The sequence below is a fragment of the Lonchura striata genome, chromosome 2, assembly GCF_050655825.1.
Source record: "Lonchura striata isolate lonStrDom1 chromosome 2, ASM5065582v1, whole genome shotgun sequence".
Classification (NCBI taxonomy): Eukaryota; Metazoa; Chordata; class Aves; order Passeriformes; family Estrildidae; genus Lonchura; species Lonchura striata.
In genome coordinates this window covers 106458084-106484868 of record NC_140704.1, presented here as the reverse complement: position 1 = coordinate 106484868, position 26785 = coordinate 106458084, and the positions used below count along the sequence as shown (strand labels likewise).

Below are 26785 nucleotides of genomic sequence, written 5' to 3'. Positions count from 1 at the left end.
CCCTCAGGGGTGTGCATGTGTATAATTGTTGTCATTAGTACCCACTTCTTCCTGTTCTTCCCCCAGGTTTATCAATAGCTCTCTACCTAAATGTGACATTTTTTGATTGGTAGTTACTTACGACACTTTAGGATATATTTTATCCCTTCTTTGTGTGTGCTGAATAGCATGGTAGGGTGAATTGCATCTTGACATTTGAATCTTGACAAGTGAAATAGGCTTGTTTTCTTTTCAAATCCCTGAAGTTGTTTAGTGAAATGCTGCAGTCTAGGCTTTCTTTTATTGATATATAAATAGAAAGAAGATTAGTTTTGAAAGCACAGTGACTGCTTACAGACTACAAAACAGTGGAAAAAAGGGACAAGCATACCTTGATTCAGTAACATTTTTTTGGGGATGGGGGTTGTGTACAGGAGGGGAGAAAGGTGGGAGGGAAAGATTCAGAGATGACAGGAGATGACTCTCTGCCTGGTATCTGCATCAGTGAAGTGAGCTGAATGGAAGGTGTGGTAAGAAAGGTCAGTCCTTGCAGGTCATTTAAAACTTACCTGAATTGTATTTGCATCTGATTCAGAAGAGTTATTGGATTGGAAGTTCCATATCTATACATCATCTTCAGCTTATTATTCCATGTATGCTGATTTATTATTTTCAATTTTCTTTCATCCTAAGTTACTTTTATTCCTTTGAATTTCCTTAGTTCTTTGTGATCTGTGGTGCTCAAGTCTAGTAATGGAGATAGCTACAGTGTTCAAAAAGACTATATGAAAACTTCAAAAGGTACCTAATTTCTGAGGTTGCTTGTACCTGTACTGCTTGCAACTTTACTGCTGCTTTTAGTGAATGGGTTCTCTGTTGTTATTGACCCAAATACTACCAAGTTAAATACTTCAGAGTTTATCAAATCTACTTGTCAATTAGATAAGTATTCTAGCCAAAGAAGCATAATCATAGAATCATAAAATGGTTTGAGTTGGAAAGGACCTTAAAAATCGTCTTATTCTAACACTCCTGCTGGGGTCAGGGATGTCTTTCAGTAGACCACGTTGCTCAGAGCCCCATACAGCCTGACCTTGAACATTGCCATGGATGGGCATCCACAGCTTCTCCAGGCAATATATTTTAATGCTTCACCACCCTTAGGTGGCGAATTTCTTCCTAACATCTAATCTATTTTCTTTCATTTTTTAGCCATTACCCCTTTTCCTATCACTACATGCCCCAGCTCTCTGTACCCCCCCATGGCACTGGAAGGCTGCAGTGAGGTCACCCTAGAGCTTTCTCTTCTCAGAACAGCCCCAGCTCTCTGAGCCTGTCTTCATAGGACAGGTGCTCCAGCCTTCTCATCATCTTTGTGGCCCTCCTCTGGATTCACTTTACAGGTCTTTCTTACACTGGGAATCTCAGAGCTGGGGACCCTGGAATGGCTCTCTATTGTTGGATTATGGGACTTCAAACTTCATTACTTGCCCAGTGGAATGTAGTGATTATTTTCAAATGCTGAGTGTTGCTGTATTCACAGAACTGAGATACTTTAAGCATCCCTTAAAGACTGAAATCTGGCAGGAGCCTTGTACACCAAACCATCACAGTTGTACTCATTTGTCAAGGAAATACGTTTAGGTGCTATCTGAAACAGGCAAAATTAATTTTTTTCAGCACAACAGTTCTATGCTGTTCAACTAGCTTTATCTACCTAATGATTCATCCATCACAGACATGCAAACATTCCCACAGTTTATACACAGCCTAAACACACTAGGACTTTACTAGCAAGAGCTTTCTGCAATTTTTCCAGCTTTCAACTAGCTGCCAAGCATCTTAGAAAACTACAGAATTCCAGGAACTTCAGAAATACCTAGAGATAAAACAGAAATGTGAGGCCTCTGATGAGAAAATTTATCTATGTCGCTCTCTACTGCAAATCTGTGGCCAATCCAATCAGCACAGCTTCAATTCACACCCTTCTTGGGATAAAGCAGTGAACTGATAGACAGTACAATTCCACCTTCGCAGCAAATCAAGAAGATTTTTTGTTTATATTTGTACTGACACAATCACCTCTGAAAGTCTTAAAATAATACCATGGCTCCAATTGTGGCATTCCTAAATGCTAATTCCTAAATGCTAAATTCCTAAATGCTATTAAAAGAATTGATAAGTGGGATGAATAAATAATTTAGTATTGTAAGAGAAGTTCAAGAACTTATACCTATTATAACAGAAATTTTCTCATAAAGGATTTGAGGTACAGACTCCTGAGATGTGGCAAGCATTTACACACATGAGGTCCCACTCATATAGCTAGTTACCAATGCAAAATTTTCATTCGTTATCCCCAAATGTAAATGGCAGAGCAGATTCAAATATTTTTAATAAACTTTTGTGAAGGCAAAAAAACAATTTACAATTCAGCAATGTCCTAGAGCACATTTAAGTTTATGGAATGAATTAGTTTCAGTGGGAAAGGTTTTTAAAAGAAGCCATATGCATCATCAAATTAAACATATAATGGTAAAGTCAGTTAACTGTCTTTTTGCATATAATATGAGTTAATAGTTGGAAAATATTGTTTAAGAGGTTATATAACAGAAATACAGAAAACCTTCTTATAAATTGTTGCCCTGTACCATTAGTCTGGTAATGCAGAAAGATACATGCACACTGATCTGTATTATATATACGTATGAAAATAATTTGACAGATTAGAAAAAAAGACATTTTTAGCCATGATCTAGATTGCCAAAAATACCTCTGTTTATTCAGTTAGCTTCCATATTTAATTGCCTACCTAGTCATCTGTGGACATAATGTTGGTGGGCTCTGTATAATATGATAGATTCTCATTTTAGGTGTGTAATGAACTTCAGTTTCAAAGGTGGAGCTTATATTAGGTGACATTTTCCATGTTGAGAAAATTTCATTTCTTTGAGAAGAAGCTTTAAGGCAAAAGATAAGAAATCTAAGTTAGTTTTGTCAGTTTTAGCAAAACATTTGCAATGGCTCATAGTTAGAAAGTAAGCTTTCCCTCATACTAGGCTGAAGAGACACTATCAGTAAGTATTCTATGATTTCTTGAGCTCCCATGAATTCTGTCAATTATGACTCAAAAGACTGGCACAGGTAGAGTCAAGAGCTTCTTGAATGACTATGGAAGGAAGACATGCTTTTGTTGTGCTGTTTAAATTAGGCAAAAAACAAATCCCAGAAATCTGTGTTAATTAGAATCCACTAGACTTCTGTTCATAAATTTCATCTCAGCATTTAGAGTGCAAATGTTGAAACAAATTTTAGGCATCATTCAGAGGTAGGAACTTTTCAAGCAGAACCTTCAAACTGGATGTTTTATTTACAGTTGTCTTTGTCTCTTCTGAAGACCATTCTCACAGAAGTTAAAGGTCTCTTGATTAGAGCGTATCACTTAGAAGAGCATGAAAATGCCGGGGATTTAATTATTGCTGTTCTGTTGCCTCAGCAATTGTTGTGTATATTTCTCTTTTAAAAGTAGGGCAAGGAGTAAAAAGCAAGTAAGTGCATGCAATGTGCTCAGTGTTTTTCCCCCTCTTACGAAGCTACAGAAAAGTCCTGTCTGACTAAGACAACCTGCGTCGGTTTGTCCAGTTTGTTGTAGAATAATCAGAGCAAGGAAGTTTATGGAGAGGGAGGGCCATTCAAAGCGCAGGTAAAATAATTGCAGTGATTTTTTTGATGCACAGAGCAAACCTCGCCACACAATCCCAAAAATTCTGGTAAAAACACTGGTAGTTTTTGTATTTGAAGTCTGCTAGGCTGACTGACCCTAGGGGCCAATTCAAATGGCAAACAAAAGCAGGACTGCATAGTTTACAGGAAACCTTGTTATCTCTACCTCCACCACAGATACAACCCTGATTTTACCATACCTTGACACTTAGAGACTTCACTTTTGACACAAGTAAGAAAGCTGAGAGCATTCCCTATATGTTTATTAGCTTTTCAAATGAAGGTCAGGCTTTCCCATTTTCCCCTGTCTATGGAAAATTTGATGCCCTGAGGATGGAATGGATTTTACGTCATTCTAGACACTCCCAAGGGAAAAAGTCCCTTCCTCTTCTTGCTATGGTAATGCAGAGCCTTTGGAACACACTAATTACATGTGAGGGCTGCCAACATGTGCTTATGCCTCTTTGATTTCCTTTGAAAGCCATCTTGTCTTTCCATTTACCTGGAAAGGTTAACAGTGTCAAGTGTTGCTACTTAGAATTTGGAAAGAAATACATTCTCTTGTCATGCAAGTTTCTGTCTTAATTTGCTCTTGTAAAATCCATCCATTGTCGTTAGACCAGTTCAAAAACACAAAGGCTTTCAAGTGGCTTCTCCAGATTCTGTGTTGCAATCAATCTCATAACAAAGTGGAAGAATTCAATTTAGAACAAAATAGTGAAAGAATTCAACATAGAAGGGCCAAATGAGCATCTGAGTTGTAAACCTCTACCCTGCTCATAATTTGATCAGTCTTCATCCAGAAGAGAATAATGAAAGAGCAGAGAATTTTCGGAGTCAGGAAAAGAATAAAGTACATGATCAGGGACTGAAACACTGGGCATTGACCATTAAAGGAAAAACTTAAAAATAGGTACAGTAAAAATAAACAAATCAATTAATTGTAAATTGTACCAGTAATTTCTATTCTCCATAAGTCAGCTAATGAGAGCACAAAGGGAACAGTTTTTAAATTAAGTTGCATTTAAAAGAGAAGGGAAAGCATAATTATATTATGAAACTGATTATACTATGAAACAGGTGCTGCTTGAGCTAAGATTATAGTAAGACTCAAAGGTGCACTGGACATCTTTGTGGACTTGTAGAATATATAGAGGTAAACGTGTTAAAATTCAGGTGTAAATACTGTTAAAAGAAGCATTTTGGAAGGCATGTAAAACTTGACATTTCAAAATCTAGAACAATCTCTTGCTGATAGGGGGTTGGAATCAGGTTTTTTCCACATTTTCATTTCATGGTATCTCTTACACTTTCCCTGAAATACACAGAACTTTATGGAAGCAGGATATAAGAACAGTTGGGCTCAGGTCTAATCCAACATGGCAATTCTTACATTATGATTAATGAGGTTCCCTTTATCAACAGCTGTGATTCTGACCTTTGTGGCTCTGCTGCTTATCTCCTGATTTATACATCTTCATAACCTGCATCTCATTTAGAATTAAATAAAAAATAAATAACTTCCATGCAATTACTATAGCCTTTTCAAATATTTGCTCATTCAAAGAATTGATTCACAGAATCTCAGATAGTACATCAGCAGTGCTTTCTAAAGCATAATACTACTACTAAGATTGGTTTTTTACATGCAGGCATTCATTATGGTATGTAGGAGAGAAATAATATGCTGACATCAAGCTCCCTGCATCTAAAACTTGGAGACCCAGTGTTAGAAATGTGCATCTCTTTTATTTAATATTGTGACATGGTCAGATGTATTCAGAGATTTGTTTCCTGGTTTGTAATGTTAGTGTGATTCAGGACATGTTAGCTTGATGTGTTATAAAATGAGCCAGTTTATCTTTAGTTTAGCCTGTGATCAGTGGGGAGAGTGCCTTTCCTTTGGGAGCTGAATGCAAAATAACTGAAGCAGATTGAAGTTGGCAGTGACTAATGAAGTCTTGTGAAGGAGTCAGGAGTCAGTGGGTTACTACATAGAATGGATTGAGAAGACAGTAACAGCAGCCTCTTTGTTGAGTTTATGCTGCCTTTTTTCCTTTTTTTTTTTTTTTTTTTTTTTTTTTGGCATACTCAATGCTTCTGTGAAGAAAATCTCAAAAAAAAATTAAAATTCCTGATGTATGTCTCTGAAACACAGACATCCGCACACACATTTGTTACAGTGGAAGATAATTCTAGGCTTCCATGTTTAATGAGCCAGCATGGTTGCCTAAAGGTGTTCTACATGTTAATAATTTTAATCAGTCACACAGAATTTATGGAGCTAGAATTTCAATTGAAATTAGCATGAGTTAAAACCTCGGTCATTTATTTCTCTGAGAGCTCCCCCTACTTTGCCAGTCTGATAATGTGCCCTGTTGTCACAGAATCTGCCACAATAAATCAGTAGTTCCACAGACACCACCAAGCAGCCTGGTGTGGGACTTGCACACAGAGCAGAACTACTGGGAGCAGCAGGCACTGCAGTTGGGTTTGCATTTTCTATATGTGTAAAATCCGTGGGCACAGAGCAAAAGCTGAAGGAGCATAAGGAGGAGGAGTATGCCAGCCTGGCAGAGAAGGTACTGGGAAAGGGGCAGGGACAATGCCAGCCGAGCCCCTGCCTCCAGCCTGGTGGCTGACCCAGGTCAGGAATCACTGCAAGCTGCTTCTGCCTTAAGCCTGAGATGAGATGGCTTGAACCTTTGCACACAGCTGCCTAACCTCAGCTGTGTGCAAAGCAGGGAGAAGAGTCAGGCAGCAGGGAGGGAAGCACACCTGCCTTACGCAGCCTTATGCAATCTCCGGAGAATTTAGCTGGGCTTTCTGCTGCGGGTAGCACTGATGCAAAGTTACAGCCCTCACCACAGTTCTTGGAAATTTTTCAGCAATGCTACACAAAACTGCTGTGGTGTTGCACTATTTTTGTTCCTCAAATACTTGTTGAAGCCTTTAGTTAAACAAAGTCTTAAGACTTGTCTTTTTTTAGATTATTTCTTTTTTAGGCTCACAGTACTTTGGGGATTTTGACTGAAACATTGTGAGGCAAACTGATTCAAGCTCTCTGCAGTCTAACTGTCCCAGCCTGTGTGCACAGAGTGCAACAAGATTTGTGTTTTCCACCTCATTAAACTGACAGCAGAAATTAGTTTGTGGTATTAAAGACTAAAAAGTTAAATTACAGCTACACATGTCCTTTATGCAATGGTGTGTGTGAAAGATGTTTGATTTTAATGTTTGCTATAATGGAGAATTTAAATTGCAATGTTTGTCAAATCTCTAATCTTTGTTTCAGAGTGGAATATTAATTATGCTTTTAACTACGAGAGGTAAATAAAATGAGCATCCACTGCCTGCCTAAGGGTAAATTGCAGATTACTGGCAACGTGACGTGGCGTACTAAATGTCAGTTTTGTCAAACAAATTTAGAGGAACAGTTAAACTATTAGCTTCCTGTTGTTACAGGGGTGTTTTTTTGCGATGAATGACTGTTCCTAGCAGCAGGGGCACTGTACCATATGGAACACTAACAGAGCTAAATCGAATAAGCGCGATGAATGAGGAGATAGCACTACAGACGCACTCAATTAGTTTATAACTGTCTATTAACTTCTGTTGGTGGTTTTGAATAAACAATAGATTAACCATTACACCCCTTCTCTTTCTTTATGAAACCAGTAGAAAGACAGTACAGTGAGGGCACACAGTGAAGAAGAAACTGAGCAGTTCCTTTCTTTTTATTTTTGCCTCCTGCTTCTTACTAACTCGTGTGGTATTGACAGTACCTGCAAGTAACAAATGCATTAGATCCAAGAGGCAAATAAAAATATTTCACATGTGGCTATGCATGCAAAATAGTTCTTCAAATCACCAGGAGGTTACTCTGCCTGATTTTTTTTAGGACCTGGTTTATTAGCAGGGAAGCACTAGTATGGCATGTGAACCTAAGCCAGTCATTGCAATTTATTTGGCACTTAAAGTGTTGTGATCAGTACAGAAATAAAATATTATGAATGTGTCTGCCAGTCTGTCTGTGCCCCAAACTACTTTGAGACTTGAACTACTTGAAGCAGGTCAGAAGTGATGCATTAATGTGCCCCTCACTGATAGAGTCATTGGAGTCAGATTATTTCCTTCTAGTTTAAATCCTAAATAAATAAACACAGTATTTTCCTATCCCTGGCTTCCATTGTAAGATATTGGAGAGAGATGGGAACCTCCAGAGGGTACCGAGCTTATGTCTTACATACTGTGATATTTTTGCCTGTTATTTAATTTTAAATTGTTAGCTAAAAATACCTAAAGACCATTCAGGCTATTTCATGTCACTTTTACATTAGGTGTTCAAACACTTAATTAGTGAAGATCGTACCACTGCTGAACTTGAAATCCAAAATACCAGGCAGAAAAGGTGGGTAGGGCAAGTTAAGAGAGTGGCTCTAGATGGAGGGGATAAAATAATAAATACAGCAAGACATGATTAGCTCCCACTCTGTCAGTGAGAGTGATCAATGACTGCCATAAGCCTTGTCATCATGTGATTGCTTAAAGCTTAGTACTTTCAGACATAATCCTGAATCGAGTTTAAGTTGCAAACTTCTCTTTAAATTCTAAGCTAAGAATTTGCTTAGAATAAATTTGTTTTGAATCATTGTCCCAGTGCAGCGCTGAGGGACACTGCCCATCTGTTGGATCATCTTAAATGAGGAATTTACAGATACTTGGAGGCAGTTTTAAATTTCATCCAATTTTTAGCCTTCTTGCTGTTTAGCAATTAGTGCTACTTACTTCATTATATAATTAGGAGAGGTAGCTGGGAGATGTTGGGGAGCACGTGCTGTGGACCCAGAGGAGATCTGGGAACACAGTACCTGGGGAACACAGGACATTAATTCATAGAAAACTTGAATCCATAGTGCACAAAAATGGAGTTGTTTTAAAATGCAGAGCTTCCATTTCCGGGACCAACCCTCCATTTAGGTGCTAACATTCATCCTGCTGAAATCCTTTCTACTGTCGGCTGAATGGAACTGTCTTCTGCATCTTCTGTGGAAAGAATAACACTGCTGTCAGCCTACTGCCAACTTCCTTCTGAGATCCATATTACTGATGAGTGAAGTGGTTTTTGTCTGTCCCCTTGCCATACATACTTCACACAGTTTTAATTAGCAAAACTCCATTAAATATTTAAAACTCCTCAGGTGAAAGGAGTGATATTAGCAAAGTGGAAAAATAGCATGAGAGTCTTTTATTGTGTAGGAACACAGACCTCATAGATCCTAGTGGAAAAAAAAATAAAGAATTGGCAGTTGCAAATTCAGGGTGGGACTGCAGAGGGGAGGTAAGCTGTCCTTGTCAGATTTAAGCCACAATATAAATGCATTCTTATCTGTAGGTCTTTTCACATGCAATACATAATTTTCCAAGTTACGCAAACATTTCTGTGTGCTTCTGACAGCGTCTGTTTTTTTAAGTTTTACCTGCACATGGCAATAGTTCATAAACTTTACCTAATTTCTGAAATCAGCTGTCAGAGTAGAGAAAATACTGGTTTCCTGCCGTTTTAAATTCTACCCAGACTTATGTCCAAGTGTTCGATCTAGATGTCTGTGTATCTTCTTCAGCTTGCATTTCTGAGTCTGGATTTTGAGAAAGCTGTTGTTTATCTAGCTTCTTGCTACCATAACTTCTAATGTAAATTCAAATAGAGTCTCCTCACCTGTAATTCACCTATGCCAAAATCCTGCTGCAATGTCACTACCCACTCTTACTGTTATTTATAGTGTTGCAGTGTTTTAAAGGAGGGTATTGTTTAAATAGTGAACATGTGTCCCTAATGAATTGCACAGATGTCCACTCATCTGTTTTCAAGTTGCTTATTTCCTTGCTGTTGAAGAAACTATCACAGTACTATTTTTTATCCAGTGTTTGTAAGCTTAAAGATGAGTAATGACTGTTAAAAATTACCCCCTGATGGAGGGTAATGTCATTCCATGCAGTGACTTGCATGAAACCACATTACCCTCGGTCGGGGGGTAATTTTTAATTACTATAATGTTCTTACAAGTACCCATGGTGCAGCACTGAGGTCATCTTTTCACTGAGAGGATTCCATTACTTAGTTTACTAAGTGACTGAGTTTAATGGATGTACAAGAGCTCCTGCTTTTACATTTGGTCTCAAACAAGTAAAAGTTAGCAAGTGGAAACCTGGTAATCTCTTGAAAGAGCACTCCTTTCTCCAAGGGCAGGAGTGGAATATGCTGTTCTGAATTCCTTGTTTACGTACCCGTCTACTGAAGTTGGCTCTAAGGTGTCTCGTAATTTCCCTTGGAAGACACTCCTTTTTAACAAGTGGTCTAGATAGGCTGGTAAACGTCAATCTATTCAAAACATTTGTTTGACATCTGATCCTAAGGTACTTATAATTTGAACCACACAATATGTTAAAAATAAATTGCTGTGATCTAGCTTATGAATGTGGGAAACTTGCCATTGTGTATTCATATTTCTTTAGGTCTGGAAAATAGTCACAACACTACAGATATTTTCAGGTACTTTTTTATTGTTACATAGCTATATATTTTTTATTGCTTACTTACCCTATTTTGTTAGAAAATATACCAAAACTTGTGCCAAAACATGAAAAGAACCTCTTCCAGAGTAAATGCTACACTACTTTAGAAGCATTCCTGCTCACTTTTTGTTCTTAATGCAGAGAAAGATTTGGTAAGTTCTCCAGGAGAATAAAATAACCACATATTCTCAAATGTTATTGACTGGTAGTAATGCCTTGGACTTTAATCTCCTGCTAACCTCTCTCTCGTAATTTCTGCTAATGGGGCTACTTCCCAGACCTGTCTCTTGACCTAACCTACAGTTTATTAAATGCACTAAGTTACTGCCTCTCAAGTACCCACTCCCAAACCATGAAGAGCTTTGACAGAAAATTCTGTGCTATGTTATTCAATAAAATCTCAGAAAGGATATTAATATTACCAGAGGTGCAGAATCACTTTGATTGAACTCTTCTAAGTTTTGCTAAGGGGGTATGCTTTGTTTGTTAACAAATTATGATAAGGATTTTTGTTGAGGGTTTTTTTTAATAACGAGCAAGCCGTTTTCTTTGCAACTGTCCCAGTTTGTATCCTTTCTCTGTAAATGATGAGTTGGAGAGTTAATTTTAGCACTAACACATTATAGCTTAGAAACTTCACCGCTGTCATTATTGCAAAGGAATAACTTGCTATTTTCAACACAAAAGTCTGTTCTGTTTCTGGCCTCAGGGCCACCTCCCTTCAGACAGTTCTCTCTATCTATAAATCTCAGTGTACTTACTGTATTACACCACTACTGTAAACTGCAATATTTCAGTATATTTGAAGTACTGGACTGTGTATTGTAAATACAGTAGCTATCATTATTCTTAAAATTGCAAATTCTAATTGACTGATGTTTTTAATGATACAGTAGTTTTTTAGTTGCTTGAGGTTGTTGCCTTTTGAAGAACAGCACAGTACCTAGCAGCTCTCTTTTTTACATATAGTATTTTTTGTGATGCATGATTTCATCAGGGGAAAGGGTATCGTTATTTTCTGCTTTGACTCTGCTCAAAGAAACTTTGCCATGCAAGTTCTGTTTAGAAGTCTCAGGTTTTTCGAAGGATAAAAGATGTTGTTCTGTCTTTGAAAGTGTATTTTCATAGGATTTAGAATTAGATGAGTACAAGGCATTCATTTTTCCTTTGTGTGTCTGTGACAGAGGTATAGACTTAAAGGTAGTGCAGTTCCATGCAAAATTTGATTCCTCAAAAGTCTTTGGATTATCATTCTGCTTGTGGGTGGCAAAGCTCTGAGTGAAAATCCTGTATTATATGCAATCATTAATTAAAATTCTTTTCAAATGTTAAAGTTATTGTGGCTGAAAAACCAATTGTGTTTTTCAGATGAAATTGTATTAGGAAGATTTAGAGAAGCTTTCCTTGACACCTTTCTCACATCTTTTAATTAAGAAAGCCTTTGGTGTTAATAGGTTCAAGTTTGCCAGAATTAAAAATGAAGGTATCTAAATATTTGAAATGTTCTTGCATAAAGCCACCATGGTATGCAGCTGTATCAGCTGCCCTTTCCAGCATGCTGTAAAGAGCCCTAAAGTGGATTAATCAGCCTTCTTTGTCATACAGGCCTCACATTAAAATCTTCCTTATGAGCCACTGAATATTGCACAAAAGGCCCCAGCACACATACCTGCTAAAAGAGAAGTAGGGGCTGGACAACTTCATTAGCATTTTATACAGGGGACAGATGACAGTTTCTCCCAGTAGTCACATTCTGCTGTGTGGGATAAAATTGGATTGAGCGTGCAGCTGCATCTTGGGCTGACCAAACAGTACCAGCCACACAAGGTCTCAGCTGGAGCGCTCCCTCCTCTGGTCGTGCCTTTGGATTAGCAGCAGTCCATCTGCCACCACACTCCCACTGCCAATTAAATGATATTCCCATGGCTTGGGAGAGCACTGAATGGTTTACAAGCTACATGCTGCTAAGGATCCACTCTTCAGTGCCTTCCACAGTGAGCACGAAGCACTGGTGCATTAGTGCACTTCCAAAAATACTCCAGGTGTATTCTCATGCATCCCAGTTGTTATTCTACCTGCCCTAAGAGGATGGCCCAATTTCAGCAGCCCCTTAGGAGGAATTTTTTTACATGACTGAATATTGCCTATTCTGAGCTTTTAGTCAGCGACTTTCATTGAGACAGATACTTCTTGTGGAAGCAAAGAAAGGTAGGCTCCAAAAAGACTGATTAAAACCCTTTGCATTGGATATTTTGAACTGCTGAGGTATATTGAATATTACAGAAGTCTTGAAGAAGGGAATTGCTTGAAAAAGTGAAAGGCATTAGTGTAGGTAGTACAGAAAAAGTTACGTGCAAGTTTGTGAATGCTCAGTTCCAGCATTAGCAAGTGTGTTCTACAGGCTGCTGCTTGTATTAGGACACAAAGAGGCAAAAATCACCTATTCGAGTAAGGGCTTTGGATCAAAAGTCAGTATGAGCAAGGAACTCTTGTCTTTCACAGAGGGCATTTTATTCATGAACTGAAAAGTGCCTGCCTACTGCAGAACTTGCGCAGGAGATAGGTCAGGATGCTTATCTGATTGCCACAACATCTGGACTAACACGACAGAATTTCTCAGCAGCAGAAAGTCTTTTGTTCTTTTGTATCCCACTACTGGGGATCAGCAAAGTAGTGAATGAGTTGTATTAGGTTAAGGCTGTCAAATTCTTTCCTTTTGACTCTGCAGTACACCACTACATATATTTAATTATGTGGATATATTTAATTATATGTTTACATATCAATATGCATTTATATAATAGATACAATATATACAATGCATTTACATATACCTAATTAGAAAATATGCTAAAGATCCTTTAAAAATATGCTAAATATCCATTTTAAGGGATGTTTAGGAGAACTTTAAGTTATTTATTTTTATGATGTTTTATGTCCTTATACTGATAAAGCCAAATCATAGAATGGTTTGAGTTGGAAGGGACGTTAAATATCTCTAGTTCAAAACTCCCTGCCATGGTTGGGGATACCTTCCACTAGATCAGGTTGCTCAAAGCCCCATCCAGCCTGGCCTCACAGGACTATGCCTATCACAAGCTTGCTTCTTTTGCTGTATACCCAGCATACAATTTGCCCTCAAATGCTTTAGTTTCTGGCCAGTGAGAGAGGGATCTGTATAAAGACCTAAATACCTTAAAGAAAAAAACATCTCCTGTATTTAAAACTGTCACAGTTGCTATTGCTTTCTATGAACTTGAGGCTATGCAAGCACAGAACTAACTTATTGGATGCTGTAGACATCCGGGGATATGCTTCCTCCACTGAGACTTGCAAGACAAATCTTCTAACCCCATAGTGCAAGCAACAAGATATTTCACCTATAGACACCTGTTCCATACCCAGATCGGCCTCAGGTAGTGATGCACCATTGGACTAGAGATTTTCTCTTTGTATAAGGAAATGCTTATGTGGCAGATAGACTTCTAAAGAAAGACATTTGCCTGGCCATGCTTAAGGACTTTGAGAATATCATAGCAAACCTCATAGACAGAGGCTAGTGTATCTTAACAGACACAGCTGCCATACATCTCTTTAATTCCTCATCTTACAACACTTCAGAAAATATGGTAAAAATTTGGTATGGACAAAACCATCCCAAAATAAACTTGTATTAGTTTAACACTGCCTCTTGTTTTGGTTTTTGAAAGCAGAGGGATTCTGGACACCTACAGTGCATACTATGCCTGGGTGTTTGAGACTCTATTTAAACCTGACAGCTATAAGATAAGAAGGGATAAGAAGGTGTTTTCTTTCATCATTAGCCAGCCTTTTCTAAAATGGTAATTAGTTTCAGAAAGAGAATTTCAAAATCTGTCATGGATGTGTTCCTGTGAAAAGCTTTCATGTTCATGTTGTCTGGCACTACACATCACACAACTGCCTCCTCCTGAGTCGGTCCCGGTGTCATCTGTTTAGTTTTTTAATTCTGATCATAGGATAATATGATGAGGGCAAAGAGGAAAAAGAAAAGCGGTTGAGACAAAGGGGAATTGCAATTTCAAATGCAAAATATATATTTTACAATATGTTATAAATAGGGTATTCTTCTACCTTATGCACTATCTCTAATATGCATTTACACACTATTGTGGAGAAAATACTCTGAGCCAATATGATATGATATAACTTTCATTCATCTACATAGGTTCCTTTAAATTTTAGTTTTTGAAACAAGATCATGTATGTATAATAATACATACATGTACATGTATGTGTAATAATACAAAAGAACCTAGGTATTCCTGTTTAAATGTAGATCTGGTGTGGTTTAGCCTGGAGAAAAGGAGGCTCAGGGAAGACCTTGTCATTCTCTACAACTCCCTGCATTGGGGTGAGGTGGGATTCAGCCTCTTCTCCCAGGCAACAGGACACAGACTCAAGCTGTGCTAGGGGAGGTTCAGTTTAATCAGGAAGAATTTCTTCCCTGAAAGGGAGGTGGAGCATTGGAATGGGTTGCTCAGGAAAAGGGTGGAGTCACCATCCCTGGAAGCATTCAAGAAATCCCAGGATGTGGCACTTAGTGCTGTGCTTTAATTGACAGGGTGGTGGTCAGTCAGAGCTTAGACTTGATGATGTTGGAGGTCTTTTCTGACCTAATAATTCTGTGAGTCTAAGTAAAATGCCATCTATGGTAACAAAAGAGAAAGTGTGTGTTCTGTGTAAATTTTCATTTCATGTTCTTCAAACTGAGTTATCTGAGAGAATGAAATTTCTTTTTGTGGGGGAGAAAGTATTCTCAGGCAAAAGGAAAGGTCAGGTATGTAATTTTCCTGTGACCATACATTTCAGAAAAGGATTTCTTCAAAGACTTCAAATACGTAATTTCAGTAAACTTGAAATAATATCATAGAAGCCTGTAAAGTAGTGTAAGGCCATTTTACATTTATGTACAATTAATGTAGCAGAAATTAATACAAATAAAACATAATGGAAAATTGAACATTTCATTTAAATAAGAACACATTGTTAATATCATTTTAGAGAATCAAAACATAATTTGTCTTTTTTCATTGAAAATTTTTACATTCTCATTATGCAGTTCAATGTGAATATAACTAGCACTCTAATGAAAAACCTTTATTGATAAAAATATTTACACAAGCTTCAATCCTTAGAAAGGTGGTTTAGTACAAGTGGCAGAAAATAATGCTGAAATAATGAAATCATTAACTAATATCTATCATCACATTTAATTATTTGAGCGTTTGTAATTTTGCTAGTCTATATTGGTTCTGACTACATCTTACATGTAGGACTATTCAAAGAAAAGGCTCAACTGAGGATTGTGTTCAAATGTGTAATGCTTTAAATCCCCATGTCCTCCTTTTTATGAAAAAGCCCTATTACTAGAACACTTAATGGGAATTCTAGACTAATTTGAATCCGAAGGGTACTTCAGAGGTCATTTTTTCTAACCTCCTGTTCAAGGCAGGCTTAGAATAAATCAAGTTGCTCAGGACATTGTCCAGCAGGGTTCTGAGTATTTCCAAAGATTGTGATCCCATCTTTCTGAGTACCTGCTCCACTATTTCACTACTCCAATGGTGACAAAAATGTTCCTCTAACAGGAATTTCCTAAATTGCAACTTCTGTCCAGTATGTCTTGTCTTTTCACCTTGTTCCTAGAGTCTAGTTCTGTCTCCTCCATATGCTCCCATTAGGTTGTTAAAATAACACTAAAATCCCCTGTGAGCCTTTTCTTCTCCAGGCTGAGCTAGCACAGCTCTCTTCTTGTCCAGGATTTGTCTATTGAGATAAGTCCAGGCTGAATTCCCTGCTCAGTCACGTAACATTTAAAAGTCCATTTCCTTTTCTATCAAAAAAGCCTTCAAGTGTTGCAGCTGGGCTACTGGGTTCTTCCCTCTGCTCATAAAGGATTTGCCACACTTTGGTCTCCTCCATATTCTAAGTGGCACCCTGATCCTCATCCTGCAAATAATTCTATATGGCTGCTCTAATCACTTGAATAAATAAATCTTTAGTGAAATTAACAGATTCATAAGCATTTGCCTTGTAATTAATTTGTGGGGGAAAAAACAAGTTTTAATATTCTGTGTGGGTTTTTTATATACCCCGATAATTCAGGAGGACCTATAGATCAGTTAAACATTGTGTTCACTATTTTCTTTTTTTAATTTGAGGATCATAAGAAGCAAACCACAAGTAAAAATTCATATTGCAAAGTTGTTAAATCTTGTAACAAATTGAGAGAATTTGTGACTTTTCATTTTTCCTTCCTCAATTTAGCTAAGAATGGGACAATGTATTGCCCAGTTTATTACTTACGGTATTCAAGATCCTTGTCAAGATAAGATAATAGTAAATTATGGGAAATATTTCTGCTCACAACTCATTACTGTTTTATTCTCTTGGGGAGGCAGAAGGTTGTTGGAATTTTTTTTTTTTGTGTGTGTGTGTGGGTGCACTTTTTGAAGACCAAGAGCAGTGACTAACTTGAGCCAAAAATAGTGCAGCCAGCAGCTTTGCAGACATAGAGTTCTGCCAGAGCTTCTCCAATTCCCTTTTACTGCCATAGCCTAGAGCCTCCCTGAAGAACCTATCAATCATGCTAAAATGCATCGAGGTCCTCTTGGGTGGACATGCAAGAACTAAACTGTAACCACATCTTTAACTTTCTCTGAGAGCTAAGACAAGAGTCAACCCATTTCAAATAAATGTTGTTAAGTTAATCTGGTGCACCAAGGCGTAGCTCCATTTTTTGCAGTCAGTCAATCACCAGGGCTCCTCCTCTGCATCAGCAAGGTCTCTCAGTGCAGTTCCTCCTTTGACCTGAGGTGTTCTTGGGTTTGATGCTATAACCCTCACTTGCAGAAACTCAGATAATCTGATGTGGAATTCATACAAAGTAGAAACTGAGAAACAAGTAAGCAGAGTTTTTTATTATGTCACTGTAAGCAAATCTCAAAGCATATGCTGGATACTTGAATTCTAGAAAGAACCCTTAGGAGCAAAAGTAGATGAGATATGTGTCTCTCACTGCAGCCATACCCTACTTTTCCATCATCTTTTCCTCCTCATTTCCCATTCGTTTCCATACTCTCAGCCACTGTTTCTCAAGTTATGCCATACTTTCCCTGTGAGCTACAAGTGATATTGGGATCTTTCCAAATAACTTTTCTTTTCGGGTCTGATCTCTTGTGATGCTAATGAACCAATCTACAAGTAACAAAAAAGTGCAAAAAGACCACTGAAGTTCTTACAGGCAGTGAGTAAAAAGCCAAGTTCAGAAAGAACCACAGAAATCAAAACTGGTTTTGTTTATCCTAATTAAAATAAAACCCATTTTTGTTAACCTCCACCTTACTGTAAAACATTTGCACTCTTTTGCACTCAATTCCCTTATCTCTGTAAGTCAAAGGAATCCTTCCCCCCGTCCCTTTATTTGTATTCTTTTCTCCTTCTCTCTTTACAATCAGTGCTGGTATTATTGGAATGTCTTCTTGGTCTGAAAGTTCATCCAATGTCCCAGTGGCAAAAAAATGAAAGCCACAGTGAATGAAAGAGATGAAAATTAAATTTTTGATACCATAGAATTTCCAAAATTTGAGCATCATCACAGCATTTTCTTGAAGTTTGTTCTGTTTTCTTTGTCAGAAAATGGAAGAGCATGATGAAGATTAAATGAATAATATTAGCATTTGCTTTGAAGCAGGAAGCTGGTAATTAGAACAAAGAGAAGGCACCTAAAAGAAATTATAATAAACTACCCCTTTGTACATGAAGTGAAAAGGCTTGTGCACCCTTGGCTATATTAAAATATTTGTAATCTCTAAATCAATGTTCCATACTGTTCTATGTCAATGCAAAACAGATGTTAAACTTCTTAGGACAAAGAATAATTTATAATCTAATATAGGATTGCATACTAAGAGATCATAAGCAAGGTTATCAGTGTTATCCTCCCACCTTTTGCTTTTTTATAATTCTCCTAACAGTTATTTTTCCTGAGGTTGTTCTCTAGAAATGATAGTCCTTGACGTGGGAAGAGCTTGTAAAGTATTTTATTAAGTGTTCTCTAGTTCTTGCTGCAAAGTGTAGTGCCTTTAAAAATACTTCTCCAAACCTTATTTCTTGTCTGATAGAATATTGACAGAACACAGTTTAATGTCACTGTGAAATTGCAGTCTTGAGCATATTGGATATACATAAGACATATAAATGTTAAATTGAATGACAGAAGTTCTGGTGACTTTACTATCAGTAATGCTGTACTGTTTTATTTCATTTCCTTATTTCATTTCAATTGCTTCATATTTGTGGCTCAGTCCATTTGAGGGAGATAGAAAGGGCTCTGTGCAGAGTGTTTCTGTTTTGATAAGAAATGTAAAGTAGACTAAAATACTAATTACTTGTAGTTACAGTTATTTAATAACACCTAAAGAAATTCACCATTTTGATTTAATTGGATTTGATGTTCAGGTTCTGAAAACTTGTTTTCTAAAAGGACTTTTTAAAAATAAAAAGCAACATAAAGAGTACAAATGAGGCATTGGGGATTCAAAGGATCCCAAAAAAATAAAAAAATAAGTTATAAAAATAGAAAGTAGCATTTTGAATTTTCTAATGCAGATTAGAATAATACCCAGTGTTACCAAATATGTACCAGCTCACACTCATGTATTTCTCAGGATGATATGTGATGTGTGGGTTTGTCTCTGTCTTAGAGGACTCGTTGTTGAAGACAGGAAAGCAATCACAGTTATTTAGAAGAATTGTTTTGTTGTTCAAGAAAATAATTTCAACATAAGTTGGAAAGATGTATAAATCTCGATATACAAGGAACAAGTCTGTTATCTTTGCACTTTTTTACCCACTTCCTATGGAGAACTTTTATCACATTGCATCTTCATGCTGAACATTGCTGAATCAGTTATGCTTATTAAATTATTTCATGTTGAACCACATTTCCCAAAACTATCTATGAGTTTTCTTTTAGCATATCCTAAGAAGCCAAAATAGATGAGGAAAGTAATTAATTTAATTTGTATACAACAACTGCTACTACTACTACTGCTGCTGCTGCTGCTACTACTACTACTACTAATAATAATAATAATGTTGATTAATACAGCTAGTATTGTGAGTAGACAAAAAAATTTTTTAAAAGTGAGTAATTTTGAGTGTTAGAAAAGCAAATAATATATTCAAATCCTGTTTCCTGAATTATCTGTTGAAGGGATTGTTAATACAATAAAAAAATTGTGGAATCAAATTTTGGAAAAAAAAATCCACACTATGTCTGTGACCAGGCCAGTGACAGACCTTTAGATGTATACAAAAACAGAGTGAAATAAAGGTAATGCATTCACTGTCCTTCATTCAGCCATTAATCAAATTTTCTTTTACCGATATTAACTTTCAATATCTTATGAGTCCTAGTGCTGATATGTTACAAAATTTTCATAGAATATCCTGAATTGAAAGGAACCCACAAGAATCATCGAGTCCAACTCTCGGCCCTGCATGGGACACCCCAAGAGTCACACCATGTGCCTGAAAGCATTGTCCAAACACTGCTTGAACTCTGTCAGGCTGGTGCTGTGTCCACTTCCCTGGTGAACCTGTTTCAATGCCCAAGCACCCTCTGGGAGTAGAACCTTTTCCTGATGTCCTACCCAAACCTCCCCTGGCACAACTTCAGGCCATTTCCTTGGGTTCTGTCACTGGTCAGCTCAGAGCAGAGATCAGTGCCTGACCCTCCTCTTCCCCTCATGAGGAAGTTGCAGACTACAATAAGGTCTGTCCTCAGTCTCTTCTTCTCTAAGCTGAACAGACCAAGTGACTTCAGGCATTCCTCACAGAGCTTCCCCTCAAGGCCCTTCATCATTTTTGTTGTCCTCCTTTGGACACTTTCTAATAGCTTAATGTCTTTTTTTATATTATCATGCCCAAAAATACACACGGGACTCAAAGCAAGGCAGAGCAGAGCATTTTCTGGGTTTTGTGAAAATATTTACTTTTATATTTTAAAAAAATCTATATACTCTCTGCTTCTGGTTCTTTCATTGTTGAGAAATACAAATTTTTTATTAATCTCTTAATTTTCTTCATGTTTATTATATACTTCTATCATATTCTCAGTTCAACTGCATCCTTTTTAAACTAGGTACTCCTTATCTATGGAAGCATTACTGCTCTTCTGGTAGGATCTGCCCCCCTGATCTTCCTATCACCTTTCTGTATATGTTCTCTACTTGGTGAAAATCTTTTTTGGATAGGCATGTGTCAGAACTGAGTGCAGCGTTCAAAATGTGGAAGCTGCATTGATCTATACAATTGTTTAATCCCATTTTCCAATTTGTTCTCTATCCCTTACATAGTAATTTCTGACTTCTTTTTGCTATTTTGACTATACATAGTGTTAAACTTCTTGTCTTAAAAGAATCAGTGACTATCAGATTCCTTTCTTCTGTATTTTATGACGTCACTTAGATGCAATATTGTGTGTGTATAATTAGGATTATTTTTCCCGTATGCACGCCTTTGTATCTTTCAACACTGAATTTCGCCTTAAGTGAATTTCCAATCACTCTGCCTCATGAGATAAATCTGGAACTTTTTATCCCTATTTCTAATTATTACTACAGTTTTAAAAATTGTGTTCTGTTGAAAAACATTCTGGGCATTTTCTAGGTCAGAGTGTATATGGTAAATAGTACAAATAACAACATACATTTACGTAGGATAGCCACTAGTAATGTGCAAAAATGACCACTTAACCCTACCCTTGGTATCACATCTTTCTAACCAGATGCTAAAGCATTTCACTAAAAGATCATTCTTATTGTCGTTTAGATACCTTTAGAGGTTTGGTGAGCAAACTGTTAAAAGGCTTTTGCAACTGTAAGTGCACTGCACTACTGGGCTACATGGAAGTCCCCAGTCCTTTCTTCATCTGAACCATTTCTGTGATTTTTCCACAAGCAGAGAAGTAAAATTTGAAACAATAAGTATGTAAGAAACAGCTATTTTATCTTGAGTTGCAGTAAGTGCAGTAAATTCAGCTCAATTCCCTAAGCAGCACAATTACGAATTTCATCTCACTTCGTTTATTAATATCTTAGTGATGGTAATGTGTTGCTGGAGTTGTGGAAAGTGCAAGCATCTTGTTTCTCCTTTCTTTGCTTGCTGAGAAGGGAGGTATACTGATACAGAAAGGAGACTAACACTCAGCATGGAATGGGGAAACAGGAAGTTTTTGTTAGATGCAAATAAACTTGCTTTTCTCATTGTTCCTAAGTTAAAATGGAAGGCACGTTTTTGGCAGGGCCTGAGTTAATTTCAACCCCAGTCACAACTTTAAAACAAAAAAATTTTTTTTTGTTGTTACGTTCCCTAACTATGGCAGTGTTCCATTGTGCCTCATTCTTTGTGCCCAGTGCTTTTTAAGTAGGAAGAGAAAAGGCAAGTCAGTTCCAAAAGAATTTGGTATTTAAGTCAAGACAGGACAGAGAAAAGGGATACAGGAAAAGAGATGAAAAATGAGCTAGAGGCTGACAGTGTAGTAACAAATTAGCAGTTATTTGTGTTGGTTTCTTGGAGGGTTTGAGGGTGAAGTCACTGAGGAGGATTTTGAGAGAGATACTGAGCTAGGCTTGCACAGGTTTTACAGAGTGGGCCTTTCAACAAGGAGGCACTGTACAGGAGAAGATGCATCATTGGAGAGTTTTTTCATGGTAGATAAAATGGGGACAGATTGTGATGAGCTGTTTAGCTTATATAATTTCCTGGACTGTTTTTATTAATATTTGTTAATGGAGCAGAGCAAATGATACACAAAATCCCACACAGTTTTGCAGGGGAAGTCTGTATTTTGTCTACTCTGCATTTTACCATATTTTAATCATCGCACCAGTTCACTTCTTGCTATTTCTTGTGCCTTGAAATTCCAACAGTTCCTAGCTAGTCTTGAGATCATTCTGAATATCAGGCTCCTCTTTCCTGGGACTGAGCACATTCTCTTTCCTCATATAGTATTGGTAACACTATTTGTGTGATAAGCTGATCTTTTTGCTTTCCCTACAAAAAAAAATAATTTCGTGCTAGGTAATCATTCTGGGAGCTTCCATCTGCTTTATGTTTTCCCTTTGATTGTATATCTCTTTTCCTTTAAGAAGGATGAAACATCAGATAGTAGCTATGAAGTGTCTTTTCCATGAGTGATGATCAAATATTTAAACCTTTTCTTCCCCAAAAATTTACTTCAAAAATAAGAGTATGAGTGGTGGTGGAGATGTGAGGTACCACAGTTTTGCGAGTTTCTTAAATCTTGTATAGCTAGACCCTCTTGGGGATTGAGAGATCCAAGGAATGGATGAGATGCAGAGACTGCAGCACTGGCAACACTTTCAGTAAAATCTCAAAACTGCAGATTCTACAAATGTTATATTCAGCTAAAGTTAACTTAACTGAGTCCAGTGGGTGTTTTTGTTCACAGTACAGAAGTCTGGCTGGTATTGCTCTGTTGCTGTAAGTTGTTTCAGATTTGAACTTTTCCCACAAGACCTGTTTCCAGAATTAGATTCAAATTGAGGAGTATTGTACAGTTGTTGCAGTCCTAAAAAATAAATCTTCTTTAGCTTGATCACAGGACCCAAGGATTGGAAGGAGAGTCATGCATGACTGCTGTCTAAATGTACTGCCATCTAAGGGTGAAAGAGGAAAAAAATACCCATTTCATGGTACCACTTTGATAAGCCTGTCCTTACAAAGGACTTCCATTAAGTTATTCATGTATTAGGTGATAAGTCTCAGATTCTGCTTTGAATAATATATTACTTATTCATTACAATTAGATATGAAGGAGGAGGGAGATTGAAGGATGCAAAGATCTAAGAGTTTTGTTTTACTTATGGTACTTTAATTAAATTTAACTGTCTGTGATATGACAGAGTTCAGACCACTCTCCCTTGTGCATTCATGCACTCTGGAGTAATAAAGAACCCATTTCATTATCAAGTCTGCAGAGCAAGCAAAGGCTCAAGCAAACACAGGTGTCTCCTGAGCTGGGATGGGCAGAGGCATAACGCTGCTCATTGCTGCAGATGTTGCAGCGGGTGTTTAAGGCAGTGCCTTCATTCAATTTCAGTCATGGGGACATGCCCTTGGGAATGGGGTGGCAATCTGTCAGCTTATTGAGGGCCAAATGTGATCCTTAATACTTTTCTGTCCAGTGATCCAATATACTGCCTGTACTTACTCTTCCTGCTTTTATTGTTATCAAGCCTTTAATTTCAAAGACATTTTGACCTTTATTCATGGATTAAGGTACTGCTGGGCTTGGTACTACATTGGTACAGAACACAACCACAGCTCCTGCCCAAATGGCTTCTCATCTCTGTGAAAGGTAGGGGATACCAGGTGGATAGATGAGGAGGATGAGGAGGCTGAGGCAGTAGTAATTTGAAGTGGAAGAGCGAGATATCAGTCGGGAGAGTTACAGAAAGCCCCTCCTGTGTAGCGTGAGAGGAGACAAAAGTTTGAAAATCTAGGGGAGGCTGGTGTAAAATTTTGCCTATGGTGGGAACCATCTGTTATTACTGAATAAGAGGTAACAAACAGAAAGTCTTTGAAAGTTTACACAAGTTGGTTATGCTTGATACATTCGACCTCTAGAAGCAGAAGGAACCTAGGTGAGATAATAAGCTCCTGTTAATTGTAGTTAAAGATATGTAAAAGATTGTTTTGGCAGATGAATATGAGCTGTCTCGTTGTGTTTTCCACAGAGGAAAAGTCATTAAATTAACAGACAGGACAGCTAAAGTCTGTGTAGCAGTTATGTTTTTTTTAAACCCATACCTTGATGTTACCCTTCAGAAGGAATCTGGAAAATTTAAATTAAGGCTCAAGGCAAGAACTTGGAGAAAGGCTTGGTCTCAGACAGAGTCCTGGCCCAGGGAAACAAGCCAAATAGTCATGGGATCACTATCATCAGGATCACAGATGCCTCACAGCAGTTGAAGGAAAAAGCAAGAGTTTTGGATATGTTGTTTTGTGATATAGCTAAGCATAACTCAGGGGGAGACAGTGAGACTTTAGACTGAAGCAGACAGATCTGGCAAAAAAAAGGGGTATATGCATCCAAGGCAATTGTATAGTTTAATGAATCACTAGTAATTCTGTAGTAGCAGATTTAAGATCTTGTCTCTGACAGACCAGTCCTGCTGAGAAGCAGTTAATTCATGTGGCTAATTATCCTGAAATTAGGAGTAACAGAAAATAGTCTTTAAGAATACAAGTCAATTTGAAATGTCTCTTGTGTGCAGTGTGTATTGGAATTCCAACATAGACTATATAGTATTATATAAACTAGGGTGTCAATAAACAGGGTCTCAATAAAGCCTCTCCAGACTCTTCTATGCATGTGAACATTGGTACTGATTTGTCAGACCCAGTGAAATCTGTCTTTTCATTTTGATTTATATGTTTAATCAGATGTAGCCTCTGATACTGTAGTTCACATCACCTTCGTATCCAAGTAGTCCCCTTTAATTCAGTGGTGGTCCCCAAGGATTGAGGTGCTGTTGACCATGTGTCAGTGCACTGGCAACTATCCCTTGATTATCAGACTGAAAGAGATCAGAGTAAAATAAATTTAGGGTTCCAGAAATGCAGAAACAAATGTAAATGTTACTTAATAATGTATTCACAAACTACAGTACTGATGTAAACAACATGAGAACTATGTCTGCTTACTGAGAGTTGTTTTTCTCCTTTTTTTTCCCTCATCATTCATTTCTTAAGAAAATTGGCTAAAAAGAGGAAAGAGACATTGAGTAGTACTCGGCAGGAAATGACAGTGATGGTGAATTCAATGGATAAAAGCTACACTGAGCAAGGCACCAACTGTGATGAAGCTTTCTCTTTCATGGACACGCACAATCTAAATGGGAGATGTAAGTTTTTTCTTTTCTTTTCCTTCCTTTTCTTTTTCTTTTTCTTTTATTTTTTTTTCACAAAGGTGAAAGAAAGGTGCAAATGGTTTTTAAAATATTCCTCATTACTCAGTCATGGAAAATCCATGGGACTGAGAGTTTCCCACTGTGCAGCACATTACAGTGTCTATTCAAATGAGCAAGACAGTCAGACATCAAGTATAGACTTCTTTAAAAATAATAAGGATAATTGAGCCTTTTTCTGTCCATCCTTTTCTTCTGCAGAAGAGCAGTGACATTACTGAAACAGTAGTTTTACCTTTCTCCAGTCTCCATTATGTTGAAAATTTTATATCTCTCATGCTGTCCCAAGTCCTTCAAATGCTTCCCTTGGTCACATTTCTTTGACAGTACAAACTTATTTTTGAATGTAATAACTTAATAATGATAATCTGATTGTCTTATTATTTGCAATTCTAGATGATGCTCTTTCTGTTGCTTGTACAAAGGAAGAACTCAGTGGACTTTTATGTTCTGCAATTTCATAAGATTCTCTAATATCCTGGGTCTTCTTGGATCTACCCTGAAAATAAATAAGATTTGGGTTATAAAATTTCCTATATTAGAATTTTAGTCAAGGTCTCACTTCTGTCAGAGGGTTGGCACTAAGCAGAGACCATGAAAAAATGATAGGTTTTTATAATTGTTTAAAAGAATGACTGGGTTCAAAAAGGGTTTTTTAGTTTTGGTTCTTAAGGAACCTCAGGGTTTTTTGTATGCCAGTGGTTTTTTAACATCTTCAGAATTTGCCAAAGATTAAAATTTTTTCAAGTACTAAGAGTATGCAAGGCCTAACTCCCACACTTTAATAATATGCTTAAGAATTTATTTTTTATGAGCTCAATTGTACAAACACTCTGTGAGGTTTATACAGTGAGACTTTTCTCAGCAGCATTAGGCTCAGAATTTGCAATGTTAATTTGCATTTGAGTTACTTTTGAGATTGGTCTGAAATAGATCTTTCAAATCAGACCTGCCTTTCTGATGAGAATATACCCTTGCAGTTAATGAGATTGCTTATTTCTGTTAAGAGATCAAGAAATTTACTTCATCTTCTATCATCATAGTACAGTTTTCTAGTGGTGCTACTGAATGGCCATAACTACAGATGAAGCTGCATTGAGTTCCTGGTACTAAAACCTTTTTATGTAAACTACCTCAAACCTCTTTGAAATTATTGCCATAACATGTTTTTTATGCTGCTCAAAGGCTAGAACCTCTAATTAGACTTTCCATAAGAAACATGGTCACCAGAAGGTGCACCCTGACAATCTTTGGGAATAATCTTTGTGTAAGACCTTGTACACAAGAGATTTAGAACATTCCTACTTCCTAGGAAATTTCACTACCCTGCCTGCATTTTCTACCTAACAAATTTTATTACCTGCAGGAGCCCTGATTTCAACTAATCTCTGTATCCATTCCCAAAAGAAATATCACTCTGTTCTGAAAATCAAGGAAATGTCATCTCCTCATTCCGGAGACATAAT

At 37.3% G+C, this 26785-nt stretch overlaps 1 protein-coding gene across 14 annotated transcripts in view; it reads left to right on the top strand.

Moving 5' to 3' along the window:
* PTPRM (protein tyrosine phosphatase receptor type M) overlaps positions 1-26785 on the top strand; it is a 442640-nt gene that overhangs the window by 323591 nt on the left and 92264 nt on the right. For all 14 annotated transcript variants that reach the window (XM_085573754.1, XM_021525191.4, XM_077784280.2 and 11 more), the window contains one exon: positions 25105-25256. In XM_085573754.1, coding sequence (XP_085429880.1) covers positions 25105-25256 — 152 coding nt within the window. The remainder of the gene's footprint in view (positions 1-25104; positions 25257-26785) is intronic.